This window comes from Neophocaena asiaeorientalis, unplaced genomic scaffold (genome assembly GCF_003031525.2).
Source record: "Neophocaena asiaeorientalis asiaeorientalis breed wild unplaced genomic scaffold, Neophocaena_asiaeorientalis_V1.1 scaffold46, whole genome shotgun sequence".
NCBI classification, from domain to species: domain Eukaryota; kingdom Metazoa; phylum Chordata; class Mammalia; order Artiodactyla; family Phocoenidae; genus Neophocaena; species Neophocaena asiaeorientalis.
Genome location: NW_020175393.1, coordinates 2,022,237 through 2,043,076, shown reverse-complemented (window position 1 = coordinate 2,043,076; position 20,840 = coordinate 2,022,237). Strand labels below are relative to the sequence as shown.

The 20,840-nt window shown below is 57.4% G+C and overlaps 1 protein-coding gene across 3 annotated transcripts in view; it reads left to right on the top strand.

The window, feature by feature from the left end:
- Positions 1-10,628: 10,628 nt before the first annotated feature.
- The window catches only part of GRM4 (glutamate metabotropic receptor 4), a 97,462-nt gene continuing 87,250 nt past the window's right edge, over positions 10,629-20,840 (top strand). For all 3 annotated transcript variants that reach the window (XM_024766122.1, XM_024766121.1, XM_024766120.1), the window contains exon 1: positions 10,629-11,147. In XM_024766122.1, the coding sequence (XP_024621890.1) occupies positions 10,629-11,147 (519 nt within the window). The remainder of the gene's footprint in view (positions 11,148-20,840) is intronic.

Here is a 20,840-nt window from a genome sequence, read left to right as displayed (position 1 = left end):
CCCTCCCTGCCCCTGGTGTGGGAGAAGCTGCTTTGCGGGACTGAGCTGGTCTTGCTTAATGGGGTGCCCCAAGCCGTGTGTCTGTTGGAGCCGTGGTTAGTCTGTCTGCCCCTCTGTCAGTCTGGCAGAAAGCCAAATGACGGTGGAGGGAGGATTGTGTGTGTGTGTGTGTGTGTGTGTGTGTGTGTGTGTGTGTCTGCCTCATAGTCCCTCCTCTCCTCCATTCTGGGTTGAGGTTGGGGGCTGAGGGCTGGCAGGGCGGCCAGCTCTGTAAGAGTCTCCATGCTGGGCACCCCATTCCCGCAGCCTCCCATCCCTGGGCCAGCTCACGGTGGAAGTGAAGAATGTTCTAGTTGCCATTGCCTCTTCCCCAGGATGTGTTCTGGGTCTGCCTTGCTTTCTCCCCGGCTCCACACTGGATGCTGGGCCCCAGGCTCTGGGTGGGCACCTCTGCGCCTCAGAGGCCTCAGGGCATGAGGTGGTGGGAGAACTTCCATGAAGAGGTGAGGACTTGCAGGGGCTTTTCTGATGACCTCTCCTGACGTGGCAGAGAGAATTCCCACGGAGCAGTCTGGAGGCCCCTGGGTGTGGTCATCCACCGGACAGGGCAGGGGGCTTATCTCCTCTCCTGGGCAGGCCCTGGGACTAGTGGCAAGGGCCCCCGAAGAGGCTACAGCGGGGAGTAGGGGTCAGAGCCCTTGCCCCTCTCCCTGATCCCCAAGAGGACCACTTCCTGGAGGGCCTTCCCAGCCCCTAGTGTTCTGTCCTGGGGATGGGATGGGGAACCTTTGGGGATGGTGCCTTTGAGCCTCTGCTTAGCCCCGGATGGGCATGCCTGTCCACTTGTGAAGTTGGTGGCCACTGTCTTCATCTCCCCCCAACTTTTGTCATTCTAGCCCTCAACTTTCCCTTAAATGTCAACATCTTCACACCTGTCAGGGACAAAAACATCAAAAAGTTCTTCCCTCCTGCGGTCTTGCTTGCTTCTAGGGCTACCCATCCCAGGGGCATTTGCTGTGAAGAGAGATTCAGAGACGAAGAAGGCAATGCTTAACCCAAAGGAATGCTCTACCGGTGGTGGATTTTCAGGAGAGAGATGTATGGGATGTTGGGGGCGGGGCATGCAGCACATCCCATAAAATAGGTCCTGAGCTGGCAGAAGGGGAGGAGGGAGCAGGCCAGGAGTTGAGCTGCCTTCTTGGCTTCAGTGGTCCAGCACAGGCCGCTCCTCCCACCTCCCTCCTCTCTCCTCCCGCAACTTTCCTCCGTGTGGCTTCATTCTGTCAGAGGCTTGACACCTCCAGGAGGGAGCGCCTTGCACAGCGGCAGGCAGGCAGCTGAGGTAGGTGAGAGAGTCCGCGAGCAAGCCTGTGGATGAGCAGTGTGCTGGCCAGACGGGTCGGGGGCGGGCCCAGACCAGAAGGGCTCTGCAGCCCCCACCTGCTTCCCGAGGGGTCCCCTGCCCAGCTTCCAGGATGCTTAGCCACACCCGAACCTGTTCCGCTGCAGGGGGACAGCTGGCAGGAAACGATGGCACCAGGACCATGGGCTTCTGAGCTTTATAATTACAGCCACTAGATACATCCTCTCCCCTAGACAAGTGTGGGGCCGGCAGCCCCTAATTACCACTGACCCCAAGACATCTGCCCACCCCTGCTGTCCTCCTCTGCTCAGTCTAGCACCCCATTTTCCAATGGGCAGGCCCCACTGGCAGCCTGGGTAGCTGGGCCCGCCAGCTGCTGGATGGGAGGTTATCTCACTTCTGCAGAGTGAGGCTGCCTTTGCCACCTGGAGAAGGCGCGGGGGAGCTGGCATCTGGGCTCTGGCCCTGCTCACTGGGGCTGGCAGAGCTGCTGGCTGCCCAGGCCAACCTGAGGGAGGAGGCCGAGGGGCTTCCCCTGGTGGGCAGCGGGCCCGAGTGGAGGGCACCAGCTTTCTGGTCCTCCCCCCCCGCACCACCCCAGCCTGGTGCCGGCTCCTGGAAAGAGCAGGGAGGGCTTGTTTCTGTGTCCACTCTGCCCTAGTTAGCAGGGGAGTATCAAAAATTAATCTCAAGATCTCACTGCCTTTGGCCCCTGCCGGAGTGCAGGCTGCCTTTTCTCTGGCTCCTGGGAGCTCTGTTTGTTTCCTGGCTGTGCAGCTTCTGGCCTCCCTCTGTCCTCTGCTCTCCTTCTCTTCCACTGTCTCCCTGCTGCCTCTCAGCCCAACCCCGGGCATGTAGCTTTGCCTTCCCAGCAGGCTTCTGCTCCCCGCCAGTCCTGGAGTCAAGCTCTGGGGGCTTCTGCCTCAGTACCGCCCCCCCTTCTGCTCCCCCAACCTCTCTTTCCCTGCCTGAGCTTTGCTCCTGAAAGGGAGGCTTATAATGGGAACTCGCTTAGGAAAGATGAAGCCTGCCCTGCAGCCCTGCCCCCCAGCCCCCCAGCCCCCCAGCCCCCCAGCCCCCCAGCCCCCCAGCCCCCCAGCCCCCCAGCCCCCCAGCCCCCCAGCCCCCCAGCCCCCCAGCCCCCCAGCCCCCCAGCCCCCCAGCCCCCCAGCCCCCCAGCCCCCCAGCCCCCCAGCCCCCCAGCCCCCCAGCCCCCCAGCCCCCCAGCCCCCCAGCCCCCCAGCCCCCCAGCCCCCCAGCCCCCCAGCCCCCCAGCCCCCCAGCCCCCCAGCCCCCCAGCCCCCCAGCCCCCCAGCCCCCCAGCCCCCCAGCCCCCCAGCCCCCCAGCCCCCCAGCCCCCCAGCCCCCCAGCCCCCCAGCCCCCCAGCCCCCCAGCCCCCCAGCCCCCCAGCCCCCCAGCCCCCCAGCCCCCCAGCCCCCCAGCCCCCCAGCCCCCCAGCCCCCCAGCCCCCCAGCCCCCCAGCCCCCCAGCCCCCCAGCCCCCCAGCCCCCCAGCCCCCCAGCCCCCCAGCCCCCCAGCCCCCCAGCCCCCCAGCCCCCCAGCCCCCCAGCCCCCCAGCCCCCCAGCCCCCCAGCCCCCCAGCCCCCCAGCCCCCCAGCCCCCCAGCCCCCCAGCCCCCCAGCCCCCCAGCCCCCCAGCCCCCCAGCCCACAGGGCAGAGAGAGTCTCTAGCCGCCTGTCCAAGTTTCTCTTGGCTCCTTGGAAAAACGAGCACCACAAGGATAGTAAAAATCACCCTTAAATGAAAGCTGATGACTCCCGTCGAAACGTTTTGTAATTAACCTCACCATTCAGCAGTCTCGTGGCAGCAGTGAGGCATAAATATATGTGTACACACGTATATTAAATAAATTGGGGAATGCGCTGCATAATGCCATTATCTGGACCCCATTCAATTAAGGTAGATATTATCTGCAGTAATTGGGAAATGCCAGCTCATAATGACAGCCCGTGCCATTTCGGCTTGAGCCATGCTGACGAGCAAGCTGTGGTGTCTCCCTAGGCCTCCCTCTTCTCTTGGAGAAAGCCCTGGCCACCCAGGGGCTGTGATGACGCCCTGGGGAGCTCAGCTGGCTGGCGGTCCCAGGCTGGGCCACCTGCATCGGGACCAGGAGGTTTGAGTCCTCCTTGGGTCCCCCACACTCAACCCTCCCAGCCATCCCTCTGTCCCTCAGGGGGACAGACTAGTCTCAGGACCCGTGTTCTGGCTGGGCTATGACTTCTAGTAACACTTCATCGCTACAGGGTTATTTTTAGATTTGAATATAGAAATAAAGATTGGGGACTTGACCTGGATTCTTAAGTTTTTGGCCGGTGATCGCTTCTCAGATGTCACGGCCCCTTCTTTGTGCCTGGCCTCAGGGTGCCTTAGGGTGGGAAGTCTGCCCCACAGCTGTGGTTCTGTTCGTGGCTGTGCAAGGCAGTAGGGTTTGGACATGGGCTCCCTAAGCCAGTGGGCCCCAGGTTTCCAGGGCAGTGCCGGGGTTTGGGGGGGCGGACAGGAAGAAGGAGGAGAGAGGAAGAAACAGCATTAGCAGGAAGCCCACAATGGCAACAGCTGCAAACAAAGGCACTTGCCCACTCGGATGTTGTGCTGGAAAACTGGATGGCCCTGGCAAGTGGGGGTGGGGTGAGTTGGGGCCAGAAGGAGAGGCCTGGGGGTCTGCATGGGGGCTGCTGGTCGGAGGAGACCTTGAGCAAGCGTGAGCTTGGTGGCTGGCCCCCCGGCTCTGGGAGAAGGCGGAGGTCAAGGCTGGGCATTTTCTGAGCTGAATTGGTGGGACCCAGTGCCAATGAGATGTGCTTGCTTTGCCGTGCAACTGATGGGAGCTGCTGTGGCCTTAGCAGGTGGCTGCCTTTGAGCCTCTGGTTTCTCTAGTCCCGAGTCCCTGTCTGCTGTGCTCACAATGGGCCCTCCTTTCTCCATCCACACCATGGCCCACAAGGTCCTGCTTGATCTTATGCTTGGAGCCCGCTCTGACCTCCTCTCCTGCCTCTCTCCCTTCCCACTGCCTTCCAGTCATGCTGACCTCCTTGCTGTTCCTTGAACAATGAATGCTAATCATATGCCCACCCCAGGGCCTTTGCACTTGCTGTTCTCTCTACCTGGGATGTTTTTCTCCCAGATACATGGCTCATGCCTTTACTGTTTTTAATCTCTGCTCTAATGCCACCTCTTCTGAGAAGCCTTCCCTGACTATCTTTTTCTGAAGAAGCTCCTCTGGGTCATTCCCTTTCTCCTTACCTGCCTTGTGTGTCTTCATAGCCCCTTGATCCCCTGAAGTGCCACCCATCTGTGTGTAGATGTATTTATTGTCTCTCCTGCGCCACTCCCCACTGGGATGTTGGCTTCACAGGGCAGGTGTTTGTATCTGTTTTCACTTCCAGCGTTTCCCCAGTGCTCAGAACAGAGTCTGGCACACAGCAGGAGCTCAGCACGTATTCGGATGGCACATTGAATAACTGAATGGTCATGGATTATATTCCATGCCTGCCCACACAAGAGGGTTGTAAGAATTCAGGGCAAGGTCTGAGTCCCACTCCGGGAACCTGGAATGCTGCTGCAGACCCCCACTCCCTGCCCTGGGCTCCACACTGGTGAGGGTGGTGCTGTGCTGGCTCTGGGCAGGGACCTGGCTTTGTCTGGTTGTTGATTGAGAATTTCCTGCATTCTGAGCCTTGGGCTGGGCACTGGGACACCGAGATGAGGGCGGTGCTGTGCACCCAGGCCCTTAACGTGCTCTGAGGCTTATCAGTGCCCAATAACAACACACAGAGAGAGGCTTTATGGCACTGACTGTGGAGGAAGGAGATAACAGGAACTAGAATCATCAGGGCAGGCTTCCTGGAAGAAGAAGTATCTCAGTTGCTCGCTTGAAGGGTAAGCCTCACAGGGAGGAGGCTGGAGGGAATCCAAGGGTCAGGGAAGCATGGGCAATTGGTTTGTTTCCCCCTTCTTAGTTTCCGTTGGCATGAAGCTCAGGAATTATGTCCTCCATCCCTTCCTTCGTTCCTTCCACACGCATTTCTCAGTACCCACCGCATGCCCAGCACAGAGCCAGTCACTTCTGAACCAGGCCCTTGTTTTGGAACAGGGAGAGGATGGCTTTTGAAGTGAGGTCTGGGGTTTCTGAACTTGAGAGGTTCCTGATCAGGCCAGGGAGCTGGAACAGCTCAGGGAATTGAAGGGAAGGGGGCATGGGGTCCAGACCCCCACTCTTCCCTCCTTCTTGCTCTTAGAATATGGCTCGGGCTGGGTCAGTGCCTGGAGCAGGGCTACTCTTCTTATTATTCTAGAACTAGATTACCTGGGAGAGAAGGGTGGAAAGACCCCAGGGATCATTCAGTCACTTCCACAGACCCTAGTGGGGGATGCTAGGCACCGTGCAAGCTGGGATGCAGAGATATCAAGATGAGGATGACGTGATCCCCTCAGGTTGTGGTCCAGGTGGGGAGAGGGTTGTGCTGCTGGGGTTTGAGGGAGATAATTGGTCACTCCCTTTCCTTAGGAACCCAAATCATACAGGTGGAGATTTGTTGCTGGTGCAGCTGGGGTGGAGCGGGCTTCTGATGACCTGCTTCCTGGGTTAGGCTTTGTCCATTTGAAAGGAGACTGTCTAGCAAACCTCACCTCTGCCCAGCCAGAGCAAGTCCCCAGGGGTCAGGAGAGAGGGGGGCCTTAGAGGTGACCTGCAGTCCCAAGGGGGTGGGGGTGGAGTAGGAAGGAGGGGAGAGGCCTCAGGTTCTCCCTCACTGTCCCCTTTGGGGAGTGGAGCTGCCAGCCCCTCCTCCCGTGGAAATGTGAGATGTGGGCGAGGAGGCGTCTAAACAGCTCAGGGGGTTCAAACCCCACTTCGCTCCTCCATTCACAATCCCTGAGTTCTCCCAGCACCTGGGCTGGGCTGGGCCCAGCAGAGGTCAAGGTGAAGAGAGCTGAAGTAGGTGCTGGAGGGAACCCGGGCAGGCAGAGGGGGAGGGCCACCATAGGTCCGGAGGCCTGGCTCAGGAATGTGAGGAGGGTGTGCTGGGGACCCCGGGCAGGCGGGGAGTCCTTTCTGGACCTGGCTTTCCTCGTTCCACCCGCTCAGCCCTAGGGGCTGGCCTGCTGGCCTGCAGAGGAGCCAGGAGGCTGAGCGTCCCCTCAGAGGGCTGGAGGGGGGACTGAGCCGCTCTGGTTGTGGCCCCCACCCCTGGAAGCAAAGCGCAGGGTCCCTCCCTCCGACTCTGCCCTTTATTTCGTGTTTGGGAGAATTCTATTTCTTTAGCTTTTGGAGAAGAAAAAGCAGCTCAGTGAAAACTAAATTGGAGCTTATTAAGTCACAGTAGCTCTCTTCTGGTTGTTGTTTTGTGGTTTGTGGTTCTTTATGGCCCAGGCCCTGGCTGGAGAGGGAAGGGTTGAGGTCAGGCAGGAGAAAAGCCTGGAATCCTGCTTGTTAAGACTCGGAAGGGGTCACTGAGGTAGGTTTGGCCAGTTCCTCGGGCGTCTGAGAGACCCTCAGGTGGTGGGGCTGGCTGGGCTAAGGGAGGGGTGAACTGCAGCTCTCCCCCCAGCCTCCCCTCCCCCATCCCCTTTCACTGAGGAGAATGTTCTGGAAAATGCCATTGGCCAGTGAACTATTGCTCTACACTGTGCTCCTCATCTCTCCCTGCCTAGTTCTGTCCTCCCTGGAGAAAGGATCTAGCAGGGACAGCAGAGGGAAGTGAGTAAGGGGCTGAGGAGGGAGGTGGGAAAGGGAGACTGAGGATGGGAGAGGAGACACATCTGGGGGTGGGTGGCCATCCTGGTGATTTCACTTCGGGCGGGACCCCCCCTAACGGTCCCAGTTTGAGCTTTCCTGGATGTTTTGGACCTGGGGGAGTGGTCTGAGGGCTCCCAGCACCCCCCCAGCTCCCCCCTCCCCTGCAGGTGGAGGTGCCCCGTGGGGGAGGGAGGATCAGCCGGGCTCCCCGTGTCCGCCCCATCCCCAGCCTCTGCTCTCCTGGCTCCTTTCACTCCCAGGTATTTTTACTTTTCCCTGGTGCCTGTTATGCGGATCAAAGGAAGGAGGGGAGGCTGAAAGAGGCGGTGGTTTGCCCAGCTCTTGGAGAAGCTCGGAAAAGGCAGGCCTGGTAGGTCTGAGGGCTGGAGGGGACTCGCTGCAGGCAGGCTGGGACCCAGTCCAATGGAGAGAGGCCTTGCGGGTGTCTGAGCAGCTTGGGGCGGGGCCTGGGGCCTTGCGGTCGTGATTCTCATCTTGCAAGTATTTGCCTTTCTCCTCACCGAGGCCTCCTTCCCCTGTGTGGCCTCTGTCCTTCCCCTGCCTATGGTGTGTGTGTGTGTGTCTGTGTGTGTCTGTGTGCGGGCACTGATCAGCCCAGAGGTGCTCAGGCTTCAAGAGAAGCCAGTGTTGAGCCCTCACGAAGGATCTGGAAGCCTGAGCAGGGCCTGACTGTCAGAAGCTGCTGTGCATTGGTTTCCCAGCCTGAGTCTGCCCTGTTGCAGCCTCGGCTCACCACCTTGTCCTGATGCCAAAAATCCCTCCATTTGAAATTTAAGAAAACCAAGCCTGACTTCCTAGGATGTGGGAACCTGCCAGGGCCTGAGAGACCCTCGGGGCCAGCGTGGTGGGGTGGTCAGGGCCTGGGCGGCCTGCCCAAGCTCCGTGTCCCTGGGCTGTGTCGCTGTTTGACGTTTGGTGCCTCAGCTTCGTCATCTGTGTGATGGGGATAAAAATCCCACCTGGCTCACAGGGATGAGAGTGTCACCTGAGAAGCACCTGCGTGGTGGCTGGCACACAGCGCTATGTTGTCCTTTGCTGTTATTTCTCCATGGGGCACAATTGGCGTTTGGACAAGACAGTGTTTCCTTGTGCGGGCTGTCTTGCCCATGCCATCTCTGACCCTGCCTGGATGCAAGCTAGTAGGTGACTCTCATCATTGTGACAACTGAAATGCTCCCACAGGGACAGGATGGCCTCCAGACTGGGTCTTATTCCAGCCCATCCATTTTACAGATGTTGAAACTGAGGACTCCCTAGGGGACAGGTGTGGCCTCCAGCAGGGCAGCAGCAGGACTGCAGGGTGGTCTGAGGCTTCTGCTGTTTCTCTTCTGAATCCCCTAGAACTGGCCTCAGCAGCTAGTATCCCCCATCCCCTCACTCCCCACAGCCCCCTGGGAGAGAGATCTGATAACTCACTCACACAAAGGGGTGAGTGCTGATGAGGGGTGCACACAGGCATAGCTGCCCCTCTCTTGTATTTTAACAGCTCTTAAGCCTTCCCCAAAGCACTAACCACCAGCCCTAGGTCACTGAGTCCTGGCTTCCCGCCGGCTTCCCCAGGCTCTCTCAGTGTGATTGGGGCTGGCTTTGAGTCCTCACCCGCCTTGACTTGCTGTTTGACTTCGGCAGAGTTATGTGGTCCCTCTGGGCTACTGGTTCACCGGCAGAAGGGGGCTGAGGAGAAGTAAGAGCCATACTCTTGGCCTCTGAGGAGCTAAACGGCGGAGGGAGCATTCTGATGGGGGAGTAAGATGTGAGGTGAGGGTTTAGAAGAAACCCGGGAGCTGAGGCTGGATCCTGGGGTGTGCCCCCTCTCCTCCTCTACCCCTTGTGCAGACCTGGAGCAGTCAGGGCCTCTGTGGGGTGGGGGATGGGTGGTTCTGAGACCACCACTTGGTCTTGATAGAGGGACCATGTTTCCAGGGACACCTCCCAACCCAAACACAAGTTCTTCTTCCAAATGGCTAGGGAAACTGAGGCACAGAACGGGTGAGTGGCTGCTGGTCTTCATTTGACAAACCCATGGGGAAGGGGGGCTTGGGGTCGCCCCCTAGCCAAGCCCTGGCTCAGCTTTCCGCCTTTCTCCCTGGGGCCTCCTGAGTCGAGGGGAGGGAGGTTGCTGGTGGTAAGGGAAGGCTGGGCCCACACAAGGAAGTCCTGGGGAAATTAGCCCAAATTAGCCATGAGAATGAGGAAGAGCTGGTTCTCCCTCCTCCACCCTTGCAGATAAATATTTAATCACAGCAACAATAATAACGGCCGTCATAATAATGTGCGCTAGCTCAGGCCAGAACCCAAGCCCCACTCGCAGAGGGAGGAAGTGGGGAAGAGAGAAGGAGCAAAGAGAAACTAAGAAAGACCCTTAGAGAGGGGGAGGGGAGGGAGGGAGGCCCAGCGAGAGAAAATGAGCCTCAGCTGGGGTGGAAATGGGAGGGTCCACCTAGCCCTCCCCAGTTCAGCAGGAGAACCCCAAACCCCCCCGGCAGCCCCAGCTTCTCCCTGGCCTTCAGGCTGAGCAGCTCTCAGCCAGACGACTTCTCCTGGGGCCTTGTTGGCTTTCCTTGTCTCTGAGTCCTCAAGGAGCCCAAGTGTGTCTGGTTCCAGAGCTGGGAGCCAGAAAGCTGGGTTCCAGGCAGCGTTCTGCTGCTTGCCCCCTGTGTGACTCGGGTCAGGTGCTCTCCTGCTCTGGGCCTTGGTTTCCTCATCTCTGAAACGAGCTGTGCCCTGTGGGACCGGTTTCTGCCTGCTCCTTCCTGTGGGTGAGTGTTGAGAGGGGCCTCTCTTCTGCCCAAGCCTCCCAGGCTGTTGCCTGAGGAGAGAGCTCTCTGAGGCCTCGGGTCTGATGGTAGTGGGCACAGGCCTTAAGAAATCTTCAGACACCACCCAATTTCTGCCTCAAATTCTCCCATTTGGACCAAAGTTGAGCAGCAGCTGGGAGGAAACCAAGCTCAGGAGATTTGTGGAGTCTTTGGCTATAACCTCCAGCATCTCCTGCTCTCAGGCTCCTGATGAGAGATCCGAATTGCTAATGTCTTCTTTGGGCTTCTCTTTGATTCTCTCTCTCTCTCTCTCTCTCTCTCTTTAAGGTTGGTAAGAGGAGAGCATTGGAGCTGTTTTCCCCTTGATGCCAAGATCTGCCAAGCTAGGAGCACTCTCCTCCTTTCACAGTCACCCACCAAGAACAGGCCTGCAGGACGTGGGGACCAAGCCCAGAGCTTTGCTGCACCCGAGGCACGCCCTGCCGTCTGGGAGCATGGCCTGTGCCCGTAACTGAGCGCTGCCTGAGCGCTGCCTGAGCGCTGCCTGCGGGGCAAGGAACACCAGCATGGTTCAGCCTGTTGGCTGCCATCAGCCGCCCTGCTGCTGAAGCTGCACTGGAGAGACTTGTGGGGGCTGCTCTGCCCCTGCTCCCCCAGGCTGTGGGCCAGGGGCCCACACGGCTAGGAGGGAGGCCTGCCATTCATGGGTCTCTAGGGATTTCCGAGATGCCTGGGAAGAGGGGCTGGGGCTGGTGGTGGGCCCGGCTGCTCCTTTGCCTGCTCCTCAGCCTGTCTGGGCCCTGGGTGCCTTCCTCCCTAGGGAAGCCCAAAGGCCACCCTCAAATGAATTCCATCCGCATAGATGGTGACATCACTCTGGGAGGCCTGTTCCCGGTGCACGGCCGGGGCTCAGAGGGCAAGGCCTGCGGAGAACTCAAGAAGGAAAAGGGCATCCACCGACTGGAGGCCATGCTCTTTGCCCTGGATCGCATTAACAATGACCCGGACCTGCTGCCCAACATCACATTGGGCGCCCGCATACTGGACACCTGCTCCAGGGACACCCATGCCCTGGAGCAGTCGCTGACCTTTGTGCAGGCGCTCATTGAGAAGGATGGCACGGAGGTCCGCTGTGGCAGCGGCGGCCCGCCCATCATCACTAAACCTGAGCGCGTGGTGGGTGTCATCGGTGCTTCAGGGAGTTCGGTCTCCATCATGGTGGCCAACATCCTTCGTCTCTTCAAGGTTAGTGCCTGCCCAGCTCCTTTCTCTTCTTCTCCTCCTGAATCCGAGGGAGAGAGTGTGTTTCCCAGCTCCCGGAGCAATATCTGAGAATTTGGGGCTGACCTGTGGCGAGGAGGGACCCAGCTCCGTGGTGCTGACCGTGGTGCTGAAACAGCACGTGCTGCAGGCAGCTCCTTGATCGACTCTGCTCCTCCGCGGGGAATTCTGAACCGGGAGGGGAAAGGGAGTACTGGCGAACAACAGAAGGGAGGAGGAGATGGGCAGACGGAAATATAAAAAGCCCAGACAGATGGACGAATAGAAATTTAGGTAGATAGAAAGGTAGACAGATTAAAAGATAAACATAGAATGGGAATGTGAATGTTGGAGACTGCCAGGGAGAAAAAGCAAGACTTTTGTTTTGACATTGTTTTTCAATAATTGCAATTGCCAAGAAAGATCTGTTTTTCTCCTGGGCAGCTGAGAAAGCCCCGCGTGGCCCTCCCGCTCCACCTCAGGATTATAGTTAGAAGATGTGTCCTGATTTTTTGGATGAGGTGTTGGCTACCGAGCCCGCAGTGAACGGAGATGAGGACGGGAAAAGGCCTGGAGGAGCGGGCAGTCCCTGTTTCTGGTGCCCTTGGCCCTGAGCTTAGCCTCCCTGGCTCATTACCTTCCTTCTGCCCCTCTTCCTTACACACCTTTCTCCCCTTCCTTCTGGAATCCCTCCCTGCCCCCTCCTTGCCGCCTCCCTTCCTCTCTTCCTGGGGCAGGAGCTGCTGATTTGCAATTCAATTGGAGCCAAGTGCTTCGCTAAGCTGCTAAAACTACTGAAAGCTACTGGGTAGAGAGAAAAACATTACAAGCATTTTACCAATAATTATGTGCCTGCTTCTCTCTGGGAGCCTCCTCGTTTGCTGTGTGTGCGTGCGTGCGTGCGTGCGTGTGCGTGTGTGTGTGTGTGTGTGTGAGAGAGAGAGAGAGAGAGAGAGAGAGAGAGACAGAGAGACAGAGAGACAGAAAGACAGAAAGAGAGAGGGAGAGAGAAGAGGGTGAGGGAGGAGGAAGGTGGCACAAATGGAGCCTCTGGGTCCCTTCTTCACTCTGGTGTTAGATTCTTGGCCTCTGGAATTGGCCCCTTGTCTCCTCAAAGGCTCCAGAGTTAGGGAGTGGACAGAGAGGGGCTGTTTGGCCTCATGCAGGATGGGAAGCGCTGAGGCTGGAGCCGTCTCTCCTGGACCCTTTCTGGAACACGTTTGCCCAATCCCATGATGCATCAGTACTTGAGGGGCATTTCTGGGGGCCGGGGTAGAAGTGGGGATGAACGGTGCGAATGTCTCTGTATTGGCTGCGGGGGTAGGTGGGAAAGAAAGGTGGTTGAGTTGTCCTGTCACAGCAGGGGCGGGGTTGGAACTTTGCCATAGGCTGGTCTGGGCCACGTGTGCTGTGCAGTCCTTGCCTTGGGGCCTTCTTCCTGTAGTGTTGGTTTTGCTTGATGATCCAGATGAAAACACTATTTTAATTTAAAAACAAATGGATGCGTTCTGAAGGATGCAAAATGACGCTGAAGCCGGAGACTTGAAGGAGACTTTGCCTTTGTAGCGGGCAATTTGAACAACCCCTGGGGAGCAGTGTTGCTTGTGGACATTCGTTGGTGGGATGGTTGGGGAATGGGAAAGTGGTCCAGTCCCTCCACCTGCCCAATTCTGCAGTGAGGAGTAGAGACCCAGAGGGGAGGGGGAGCAAGGCTCTGTGGTCCCAGGGCCTAGTGATGGCTTCGGTGAGCTGTGTCACCAATTCAGCCTGCCTTCCCTGGGCTTGGGAGGTGAGGCGACCTGGGTCAGCAGCTGTCATCCTGTCTGAGTGGGGCACAGCCCCCCAGCCTTTGAGAAGACCAGACTACAGGTGGGGCTGCTGCAGTGTCCTTTTCTGAGCTTTGTATTAAACACCTTGGTGAGTCTGGGTGTTTTAAAAAGTGTTTTATAAAGATGATAAAACAACGTGATTGGGCCCTTGGGGCTATGACATTGGTAAGGGTCCTTCCCCACCATGTCCCAGAGGGGAACCAGTATGCACTTTATAGGGAGGTGGAAAAGATCAAAGGAGCTGAGAGGTGTCACCAGACACATGGCCAAGGCTCTAAGAAAGGTCGCTGTCAGCATGAGGCCTTGAAGCGGGTTCTTGGAAGCCCCACACAGCAGTGGGCTGTGACTGCTGTGCTGACCTCTCCTAGGATGGGGAAGGTCGCTGGTGGGGTGAGGGGGTCTGGGGCCAAAGGGCCTCACCAGCCGAGGGCTCTTCCACTGCCCATCTAGTCACATGTGAATGTGGCGTGGCCTGGGTTTTGTCCTGCACGGAGAGCAAGATGGGACTGGGAGGTAGAGGCCTAGGGAGGGGAGAAGGAAGGGGGACGGAAGGGGCCTGTTGGGAAAGGAAAGGGGACGGGCGGTGGGGGAGATGGGGAGAGAGGCAGAAGGAGACAGCTGGCTATGGTCCGAAGTCCCTGGGTCCCTTTTAAGAGCGTTAATGTTCCAGGCTGGCGACAAGAGGGCTCCTCAGTAATTAAACTGGTAGAAATGAGAGGCTGGGCCAGAAACTGAAAAGCCATTTACAGAGACAAAAAGGTTGAACTTTGAGGAGGGAGGTCAGGTGCAGAGCTTCAGGCAGGGAAGGGTGAGGGAGGGGCATCTTGGGGGCCAGGGGAGCTGCGGTGCCAGGTGTCTGTTTCAAAGGGCATCGCTGCGCCCCAGCCCCGCTCCCTGCCAAGGCTATTAGTGGGGTCTGCTGGGAACTTCCCCCAGAGGCTGTGATTACAGCTCTCTTTCCTCCGTGAGGTGGATTTCCTGTGCAAAGCTTAGAGAGGAGCTCTGGGTTTGGGGGCACGTGGGGTAATTTCCTGCCTGGAGCATGCTGATGGGGTTCCGTCAAGGCCAGGGTATGAGCAAAACTCACACCTGCCAGAGCTGCGAGGGGCCAACTTCCTGTCATACAGTTGTGGAAACTGAGCCCTGATCAAGGGACAGGCCAGGGCTGGGAGTCAGGTCCCAGCTCCCAGAACTGACTCCTTCCAGACTGCCTGCCCAAAGCAACTGGGTTGGAAGTGGGGCCTCAAGCCCAGGCCTTCATTAGGGATCAGAAGCCCTGACTTCGGGAAGTTGTGGGTCTGACAGCTTACATCCTTTACTCCCCTGTTCCCACCCACTCCTTCATCTTCATTTTGGCTCCATTCTCCTAGTTAAGGGAATATTGACGGAGGTAAAGAATACTTTTCAGAGGAGAGCCTAACGCAGAGGATGTGACCTCTACAATGCTATGTCGTGGGAACAGCCCAGGTTCTGAAGCCAGTCAGGTCTGAGTTTGAATCGCTGTGCCACCAGAGTTACCTCACCATATCCACCATATCTACTCACCATACCAGTCACTTACACCATAGTATGAATGAGTCAGTAACATCTTTTCCTGAGAGCAGTTATTGTTGGGGGGAAAAAGAACATAGTAAGTGCCCTGGAAGGAAACAGTTTTCCAATCCTTGACCTGTAAGAGCTCAGAAGGATCCAGAAATCATTGCATTGAGTCCCTCATTAATGTTGCAGTGGAGAAACAACAACAACAAAAACTGAGGCTTGAAGATGGGAATGTGGCCTAGCATGGTGGTTAAGAATCTGGAGACTGGAGCCAGACAGCTTTCGCCGCCTTGGCAAATCGTTCAGCCTGTTGGTGCGTCGGTTTCCTCCTTTGTAAAAAGGGGATGACAGTGGTCTCCTAGGCCTGGTGTGGGAATTAAGGGTTAATGTCCAGAAAAGGCCTAGCCTGGTGCCTGGCACACAGTCAGCCTGCAGAAAATGTCATTGCACAGCTTGTAGCTGGGCCTTAAGTCAGCATGAGAGGCTCCGTTGATGTGGAAGAGGCTGGACCGGGTGGGCAGGGACAGATGGTGACCTTTGAGGCTGATCCTGGAGAGGACCGACCATCTGCTGGGCCTCAGGTGTCTCCCTGTGGTGTGGAGACTGAGTGGCCAACTTAACTTGCAGGTAATGAGGGTTTTCTGGCTGTCACCACAGTGGGGTTTGAGCACTAAGACTGGGGTGGAGTGGAGGGAGGGCAGGAAGGGGCAGGTGGGAGAGGGGATGCCAGCCAGCAGGTGGAGGGCAGGTGCCCAGCTTCCTAGGAGAGGCCGGGCCAGGGACACTGGTGGGCAACAGTGGCTCTCTGTGCCACGTCAGCCTGGCCTGTGAGGGCTTGTCCCTCGCTGGGCTGTGAGTGCTGGTAAGGGTTTGTGGTGCCTTTTAGAGAAAGCTGCCTGCCAGGTGCTTGGCTTGCCTGCCCCTCAGTGCCAGGCCCAGGGCTCCTGGGGAACCTCTGTGGCTCAGCTGATACCCCATGTTCTGTTGAGGATGTGGCTTTCCTGTCTTGAAAGTGTTTTCACTGCACAACCAGGAGGAACTTTCAAGAGGGTCCACCCACTCTCACACAGCCTGCCTGTCTTCCTTGAAGACAGCTCTGTGCTTGCAGCGCCCAGGCCAAGAAACTTGGTGGCATTTTTGACCTCTGCCTTTCTACCATCTGCAAATCCTGCAGGCTCTCCTTTAGGACACGTCCTCGTGCTGGAGTCTCCTCAACCCCCACCTTGTGCGCTCTCACCCGGATCCGGCAGAAACCTCTCTCCTCTCCCTGCTTCCAGACAGGCCTTTCCACAGCCCAACCTTTGCTCAGCTAACAGCGATCTTGCTAAAAGCCAAATCCAACCTGCTCCCCACCCTGCTTAAACTTGTTCTTGACTTTGCGTTGCTCTTAGATTAAAACGCAAACTTCCAAAATGCTTGCCAGTCTGACAGGCCCTGTGCTACCTGGTGCTCTGACCACATCGTTTTGCCTCTCCTGGGTGCACTCCATACCAGTCCTACTGTTTTCTTTATGTTCCTTGAAGACACTGTGCTGTTTGCCCACCACAGGGCCTTTGTACCTGCTGTCCCGTCTCTATTGGAATGTTCTCCTCCTACTCCTTGAGGCTGCATCCTTCTCATTCAACCTAAAGTTTAAGTGGACTCTCTTCAGAGAAACACCCTCCATCCCCCAGTTATTCTATATTATTTTCCCATCTTCCCCTTCATGACCCTCACCACAGTTTGTAGTCATGTCCGTATTTCTTTGTTTGTTTTCATGTTTCTCTTGGCTTCCCCTCTGGGCGGCTGCCTGTTTTTGTACGGCCCACGAGCTACGAATGGTCTCCGTGTTTTAAGTGGTTGAAAAAAATTAAAAGCAATATGTCATGACACAGGAAAATTATATGAAATTCAAATGTCAGTGTCTGTAAAGTTTTATGGGAGCGCAGCCATGCCTGTTCATTTACATATTGTCTAGCACTGCTCTTGAGCTATGCCCTTGGAATTAAGTAGATGAGACAGAGACCATCAGCTGACCCCTGCTGGCCTCTAAGTTGCGCCTATAGGACCCCAACAGATGCCAGGTCCATGGGGGGCCCTCAGGAAATCATGGCTGAAGGGACTCATGGAGAGTGAGCCATTTGCCGCCCCCATGTCTCCCCAAACTCTGCGATGACAGCAGGGTGGCCCCTGTCTGCAGAGCCTGCATGAGCTCCTGGCTGTGGGGATAAGTGTGGGTAAGCTCACTTTACCATGGGGTCCAGCCACTGGCCACCAGTGCCCACCACTTTGGTGACCCCTGGGCCACCTGTTTCCTCCTCCCAAATACCTCCAGCCCCGTGCTGACTTACGGAATTCTTTTCGCTTAATGCTTTGTTCCCCGTTAAAGGGTATCCCCATGTCCCACTATTGGCTGTTATTAGAGATTTGTCCCAAGAAGGCTCACTCAGTGAATGTTCGGGGGTGAATGAGGGGCCCTCCTGAAGAGGTCGTTGGGGTAAAATAATCCCAGCATTTACATGGCATGTATCCTGTGTCAGGGTCTGCCCCAGTCCTCACAGCAACCCCCAGGGGTAGGTGTACAGTGGTTATCCCCATTTTACAGACGGAGAACTGAGGCTCAGAGAAGCTAAGCAAATTCCTCAAGGTCACACAGCTAGTAAGTGGTGGAGCTGGGATATGAACCCAGGCGGTTTGACCCTGAATCTACCCTTTTCACCACTCTGCCCTCCTTTCTCTTGGTCATCAGATAGTCTTGGGTGAGATCTGGCCCGATACTCACTGTGTGGCCTTTCTGAGTCTCAGTTTCTGTGTCTGTAAGGAGTGCGATGATACTCATTAGGCAGCAGCGATAAAAGCCTTTAGCGGGTGCTTAGGGGTTGCCGGTGTTACGAGAACAGGTTGGATAGACATTAAGGTGTGAGAGGGGGTCGGGGAGGAGCGGAGGAGGTGTAGGAAGTGGTGTTGCTGAGGGTGACTGTCAGGGCCCGTTCTCCTGAGGTGAGGACCACGCAGCCCTCCCTCTGCTTTTATAGCATTTCTCTTTCCCCCAAACCCTAGGTGTCCCTTTGTGGTGGGAGTCTGGGGAGGGGGCCTCAAGACCCAGGGTCAGGCCAGCATCTAAACAGAGTGGGGAGGGAGGTGAGGGGAGGGGAACAGCCCTGACCACTGAGTTGCCAATTCTCTCTGTGCTCCCGGCAAGTCCTTCCCTGTGGGTGGGGCACTGGGGTACAGGTTGCATCGCCTGGTGGTTCTCAAGCCTGGCAGCTCATCGTAGTCACCTGGGGAGCATTGGATTCCTGGGCCTCCAGTGGTGAGGAGCCCTGGGGCTGGGGCTGTATTTGCACACCGGCTGGGAGGCTCAGCTGGCCGCTGGATGGATGCTCTGAGTCCTCCTTGGTGTCCCGGTATTCCTGTCCCATCTGTCTTCTCCAGCGAGTGCCCCCGCTCACCCCGCAGCCCTCTCAAGCCCGCTTCCTCTGATGTGTACCTTCGGGTTGCAGGACCTCTCTGAACGCGGGAAGTTTGGGAGTGGAAGCAAGAGGGTTTCAGCTCTGATCACTGGACTGGCAAACAGGCTCATTACTGGGAATGAAAAGGAGAGAGTGGAGGCCTTTGGGGGACCTCTGGGTAGACCTCCTGGAGATGCCCTGGAGGGAGGCCTGGTGGGCTCCTGGAGCCTGGGTAGGGCTGACAGGGCCCCTGGGCGAGGTGTGTGACATTGTGGAGGGGCCGAGGTGGGGCTGAGCCTGGGGAAGCTCAAGGTCATGACTGCTGGTTTCTGGCTCGCTGTCCCCTACCTGGACCTTGGTTGGCCCATCTGTAAGAATCCATTCATTCATTCACTCACCAAGTGTGTATCCGGGCCTCGCCCTGCTAGAGCTGTGGCCTCCAACTGGCTACACATTGGAATCAGCTGGGGAGTTTAAAATTCCTGGGTATCCGAGCCCCACCCCAGGATTTTGGATTTAATTGATGTGAGATGGGGCCTGGGCGCCCCAGGTGATACTCACGTGCAACCCCAGGTGGAGAACCGCCACGCTAAGCAACTTTACAAAGCAGGCAACAAAGCAGATGGAGGCCTGGCCCTCGTGGGCTTCCACGTTTGAAGGAAAGGCAGGCAGTGAACGGGTAAAACACATAAACGTGTAATTGTCACGGGAGAGCACTTCCTTGTAGGGCAAAGCAAGGAGGTGGCTAGAAAGCCATGGGGGGTGGGGGTGCCAACTTAGACAGGATGGTTGGAGGTGGACTTTTTGAAGGGGGACATTTGTGCATAAACTTGAGTCGAGTGAAGGAGGTCGCCCTACGAATATCTGGAGGAAGAGTTTTCCAGGTAAAGGGAACAGCAAGTGCAAAGGCCCTGGGGCAGGACTGTGCTTGGTTGCTGACTTGACCCAGGAGCTCAAGAGGGAGGACCCAGACAGCGCTGGGGCCAGGGGGAGGAGGACCAAGGGGGCTCCAAAACCCACATCTGCTCCTTCTAGCTGCAAAGGGTATTGGGGGAGGAGGGTTACCAGGATTCTGGTGACCTTGGGCAAGTCACTGGGCCTCTCAGGCCTTCAGTTTCCTCACCTGTAAAATAGGTAGGTGGTTCTTGACCAGTCCTTGTGAAGCCACAGAGGTGATGGGGAGGAGATGTAAGGGTAGAGCCCATGTGAGAGGCTAGTTCTTTCTCCTGGCTCTCCCCGTGCTGGCCTCTGGCCTCCCCCTCCCAAGCCCCCTGTACCTCTTCTAACTCCTCCCCCTTCGTTTCCCTGCTCCCCGCTCCCTGACCTGAGGATGAACAGAGCTGGAGACAGGAGGGAGGCAGACGGGGACCCTGAGGGGCAGTAGCTTTCAGTGGTCAAAGCATGGGCCCTGGGCCAGATGGCCTGGTTCATACCCCTGCTCTGCCATTTATTACCTGGGAGGCCCCTCTCTGTGCCTCAGTTTCCTTGTCTGTAAAATTGGGGACCCTTGCAACCCCCACCTCATAGGGCCTTGTGAGGATTACACGAGGATTACACAGAAAGAGCTCAGGGCAGTGCCTGGCATGGGACTCGATATTGGCTGAGTGCCTGGCCATGGGGGGGCAGCCCAGAGCAATGGCCTTAGAGGCAGCCACACAGTAGGTCACTCAGATCCTGGCCCCAGATCACTGGGCCTGTCTGGACCTCACCATCTCATCTATAAAATGGGCAGAATCACATGCACCTTTTAGGGTGTGGATGCAGAATGATAAGAATGGGAAGCGGGTGGCAGGCTGGGCGCACAGTAGGGTCAATAATATTTGTCCTCATCTCTTGCTGACAGAGTATCCAAGGGGCCTTCGAGGAGGCGTGTGGTCTGGGCCATGAAGGGTGGGGGGCTCTGTGGGGCGGAGGGGCAGGTTGCTGGCTTTGGGCAGAGGAATGACTCTGGTGAGTGTACCCGAGTCCCCCTGTGTGACGGTCCTGGGGTCCTCCCGACCCTCCCAGTTAGGTGCGGGGGATGGTAGGGTGATCTCCGGCTCCCCCTTGGGGAGGGCTGAGGGTCCCCTTACCAGAAGTCTCCTATAGCTTAGGGACCTGCGCTCTGGGCCTGGCTCTGCTGCTGACTCACTGTGTGGCCTTGGGTGGGTGGGCTGCCCTCTCTATGAGCCGAGGGCGTTGGATTAGGTGGGCTCTGACCCCGGTCCTTTACTGGAGCCTTTCCTGCAGAAGGAGCGACGAGCTTACTCCTCAGGTTCAGGCTGACCACCCGTGGCCTTCCCTGATCTTGGGCCGTGCTTTCCAAAGCCTGCCTCCCCGCCTTTGCCTGGGCCATGCCCTCCTCCTGGAATGTCCTCCTTGATGCCTGACGGGCAGAATCGGGCTCCTCCCCCAAGCCCTGACTCAACATCCAAGACTTTCCTGACCCTCCAAGGTCTGAAATCCTGGGGTACATGGGGTTTCTCGTGTGGCATTCTTGGTGCCCGGCCTGGATATAGACAGAAAGACAAATCAGGGAGCCTGCCATCCTTGGGACCAGGAGTTGGACGAGGGAGCTGTGCCTGCCGCATGGGTGGGGCTCACAGGCCGCAGGGCTAAGCCCACTTTACTTCCCCCTGCCAAGCCCGGTTTGAACTGTGTACTTTTCGGTTTCCCCTGAATTACTAAACTAGCATTTTTATGACCAAGACATGTTGGCAATGAAAAGAAGGAAAATTCTGCTTTATATTCCAATTGACCTTTCCACTTGCCACCTGTTCAGGGGGCCTGGGCTGGGGCGAGGTGATGAGATGCAGGCCCAGGCCTCGCCTCCTGGGGCTGGGGCTGGGGCTGCTATGGAGAGTGTGTGTGTGTGTGTGTGTGTGTGTGTGTGTGTGTGT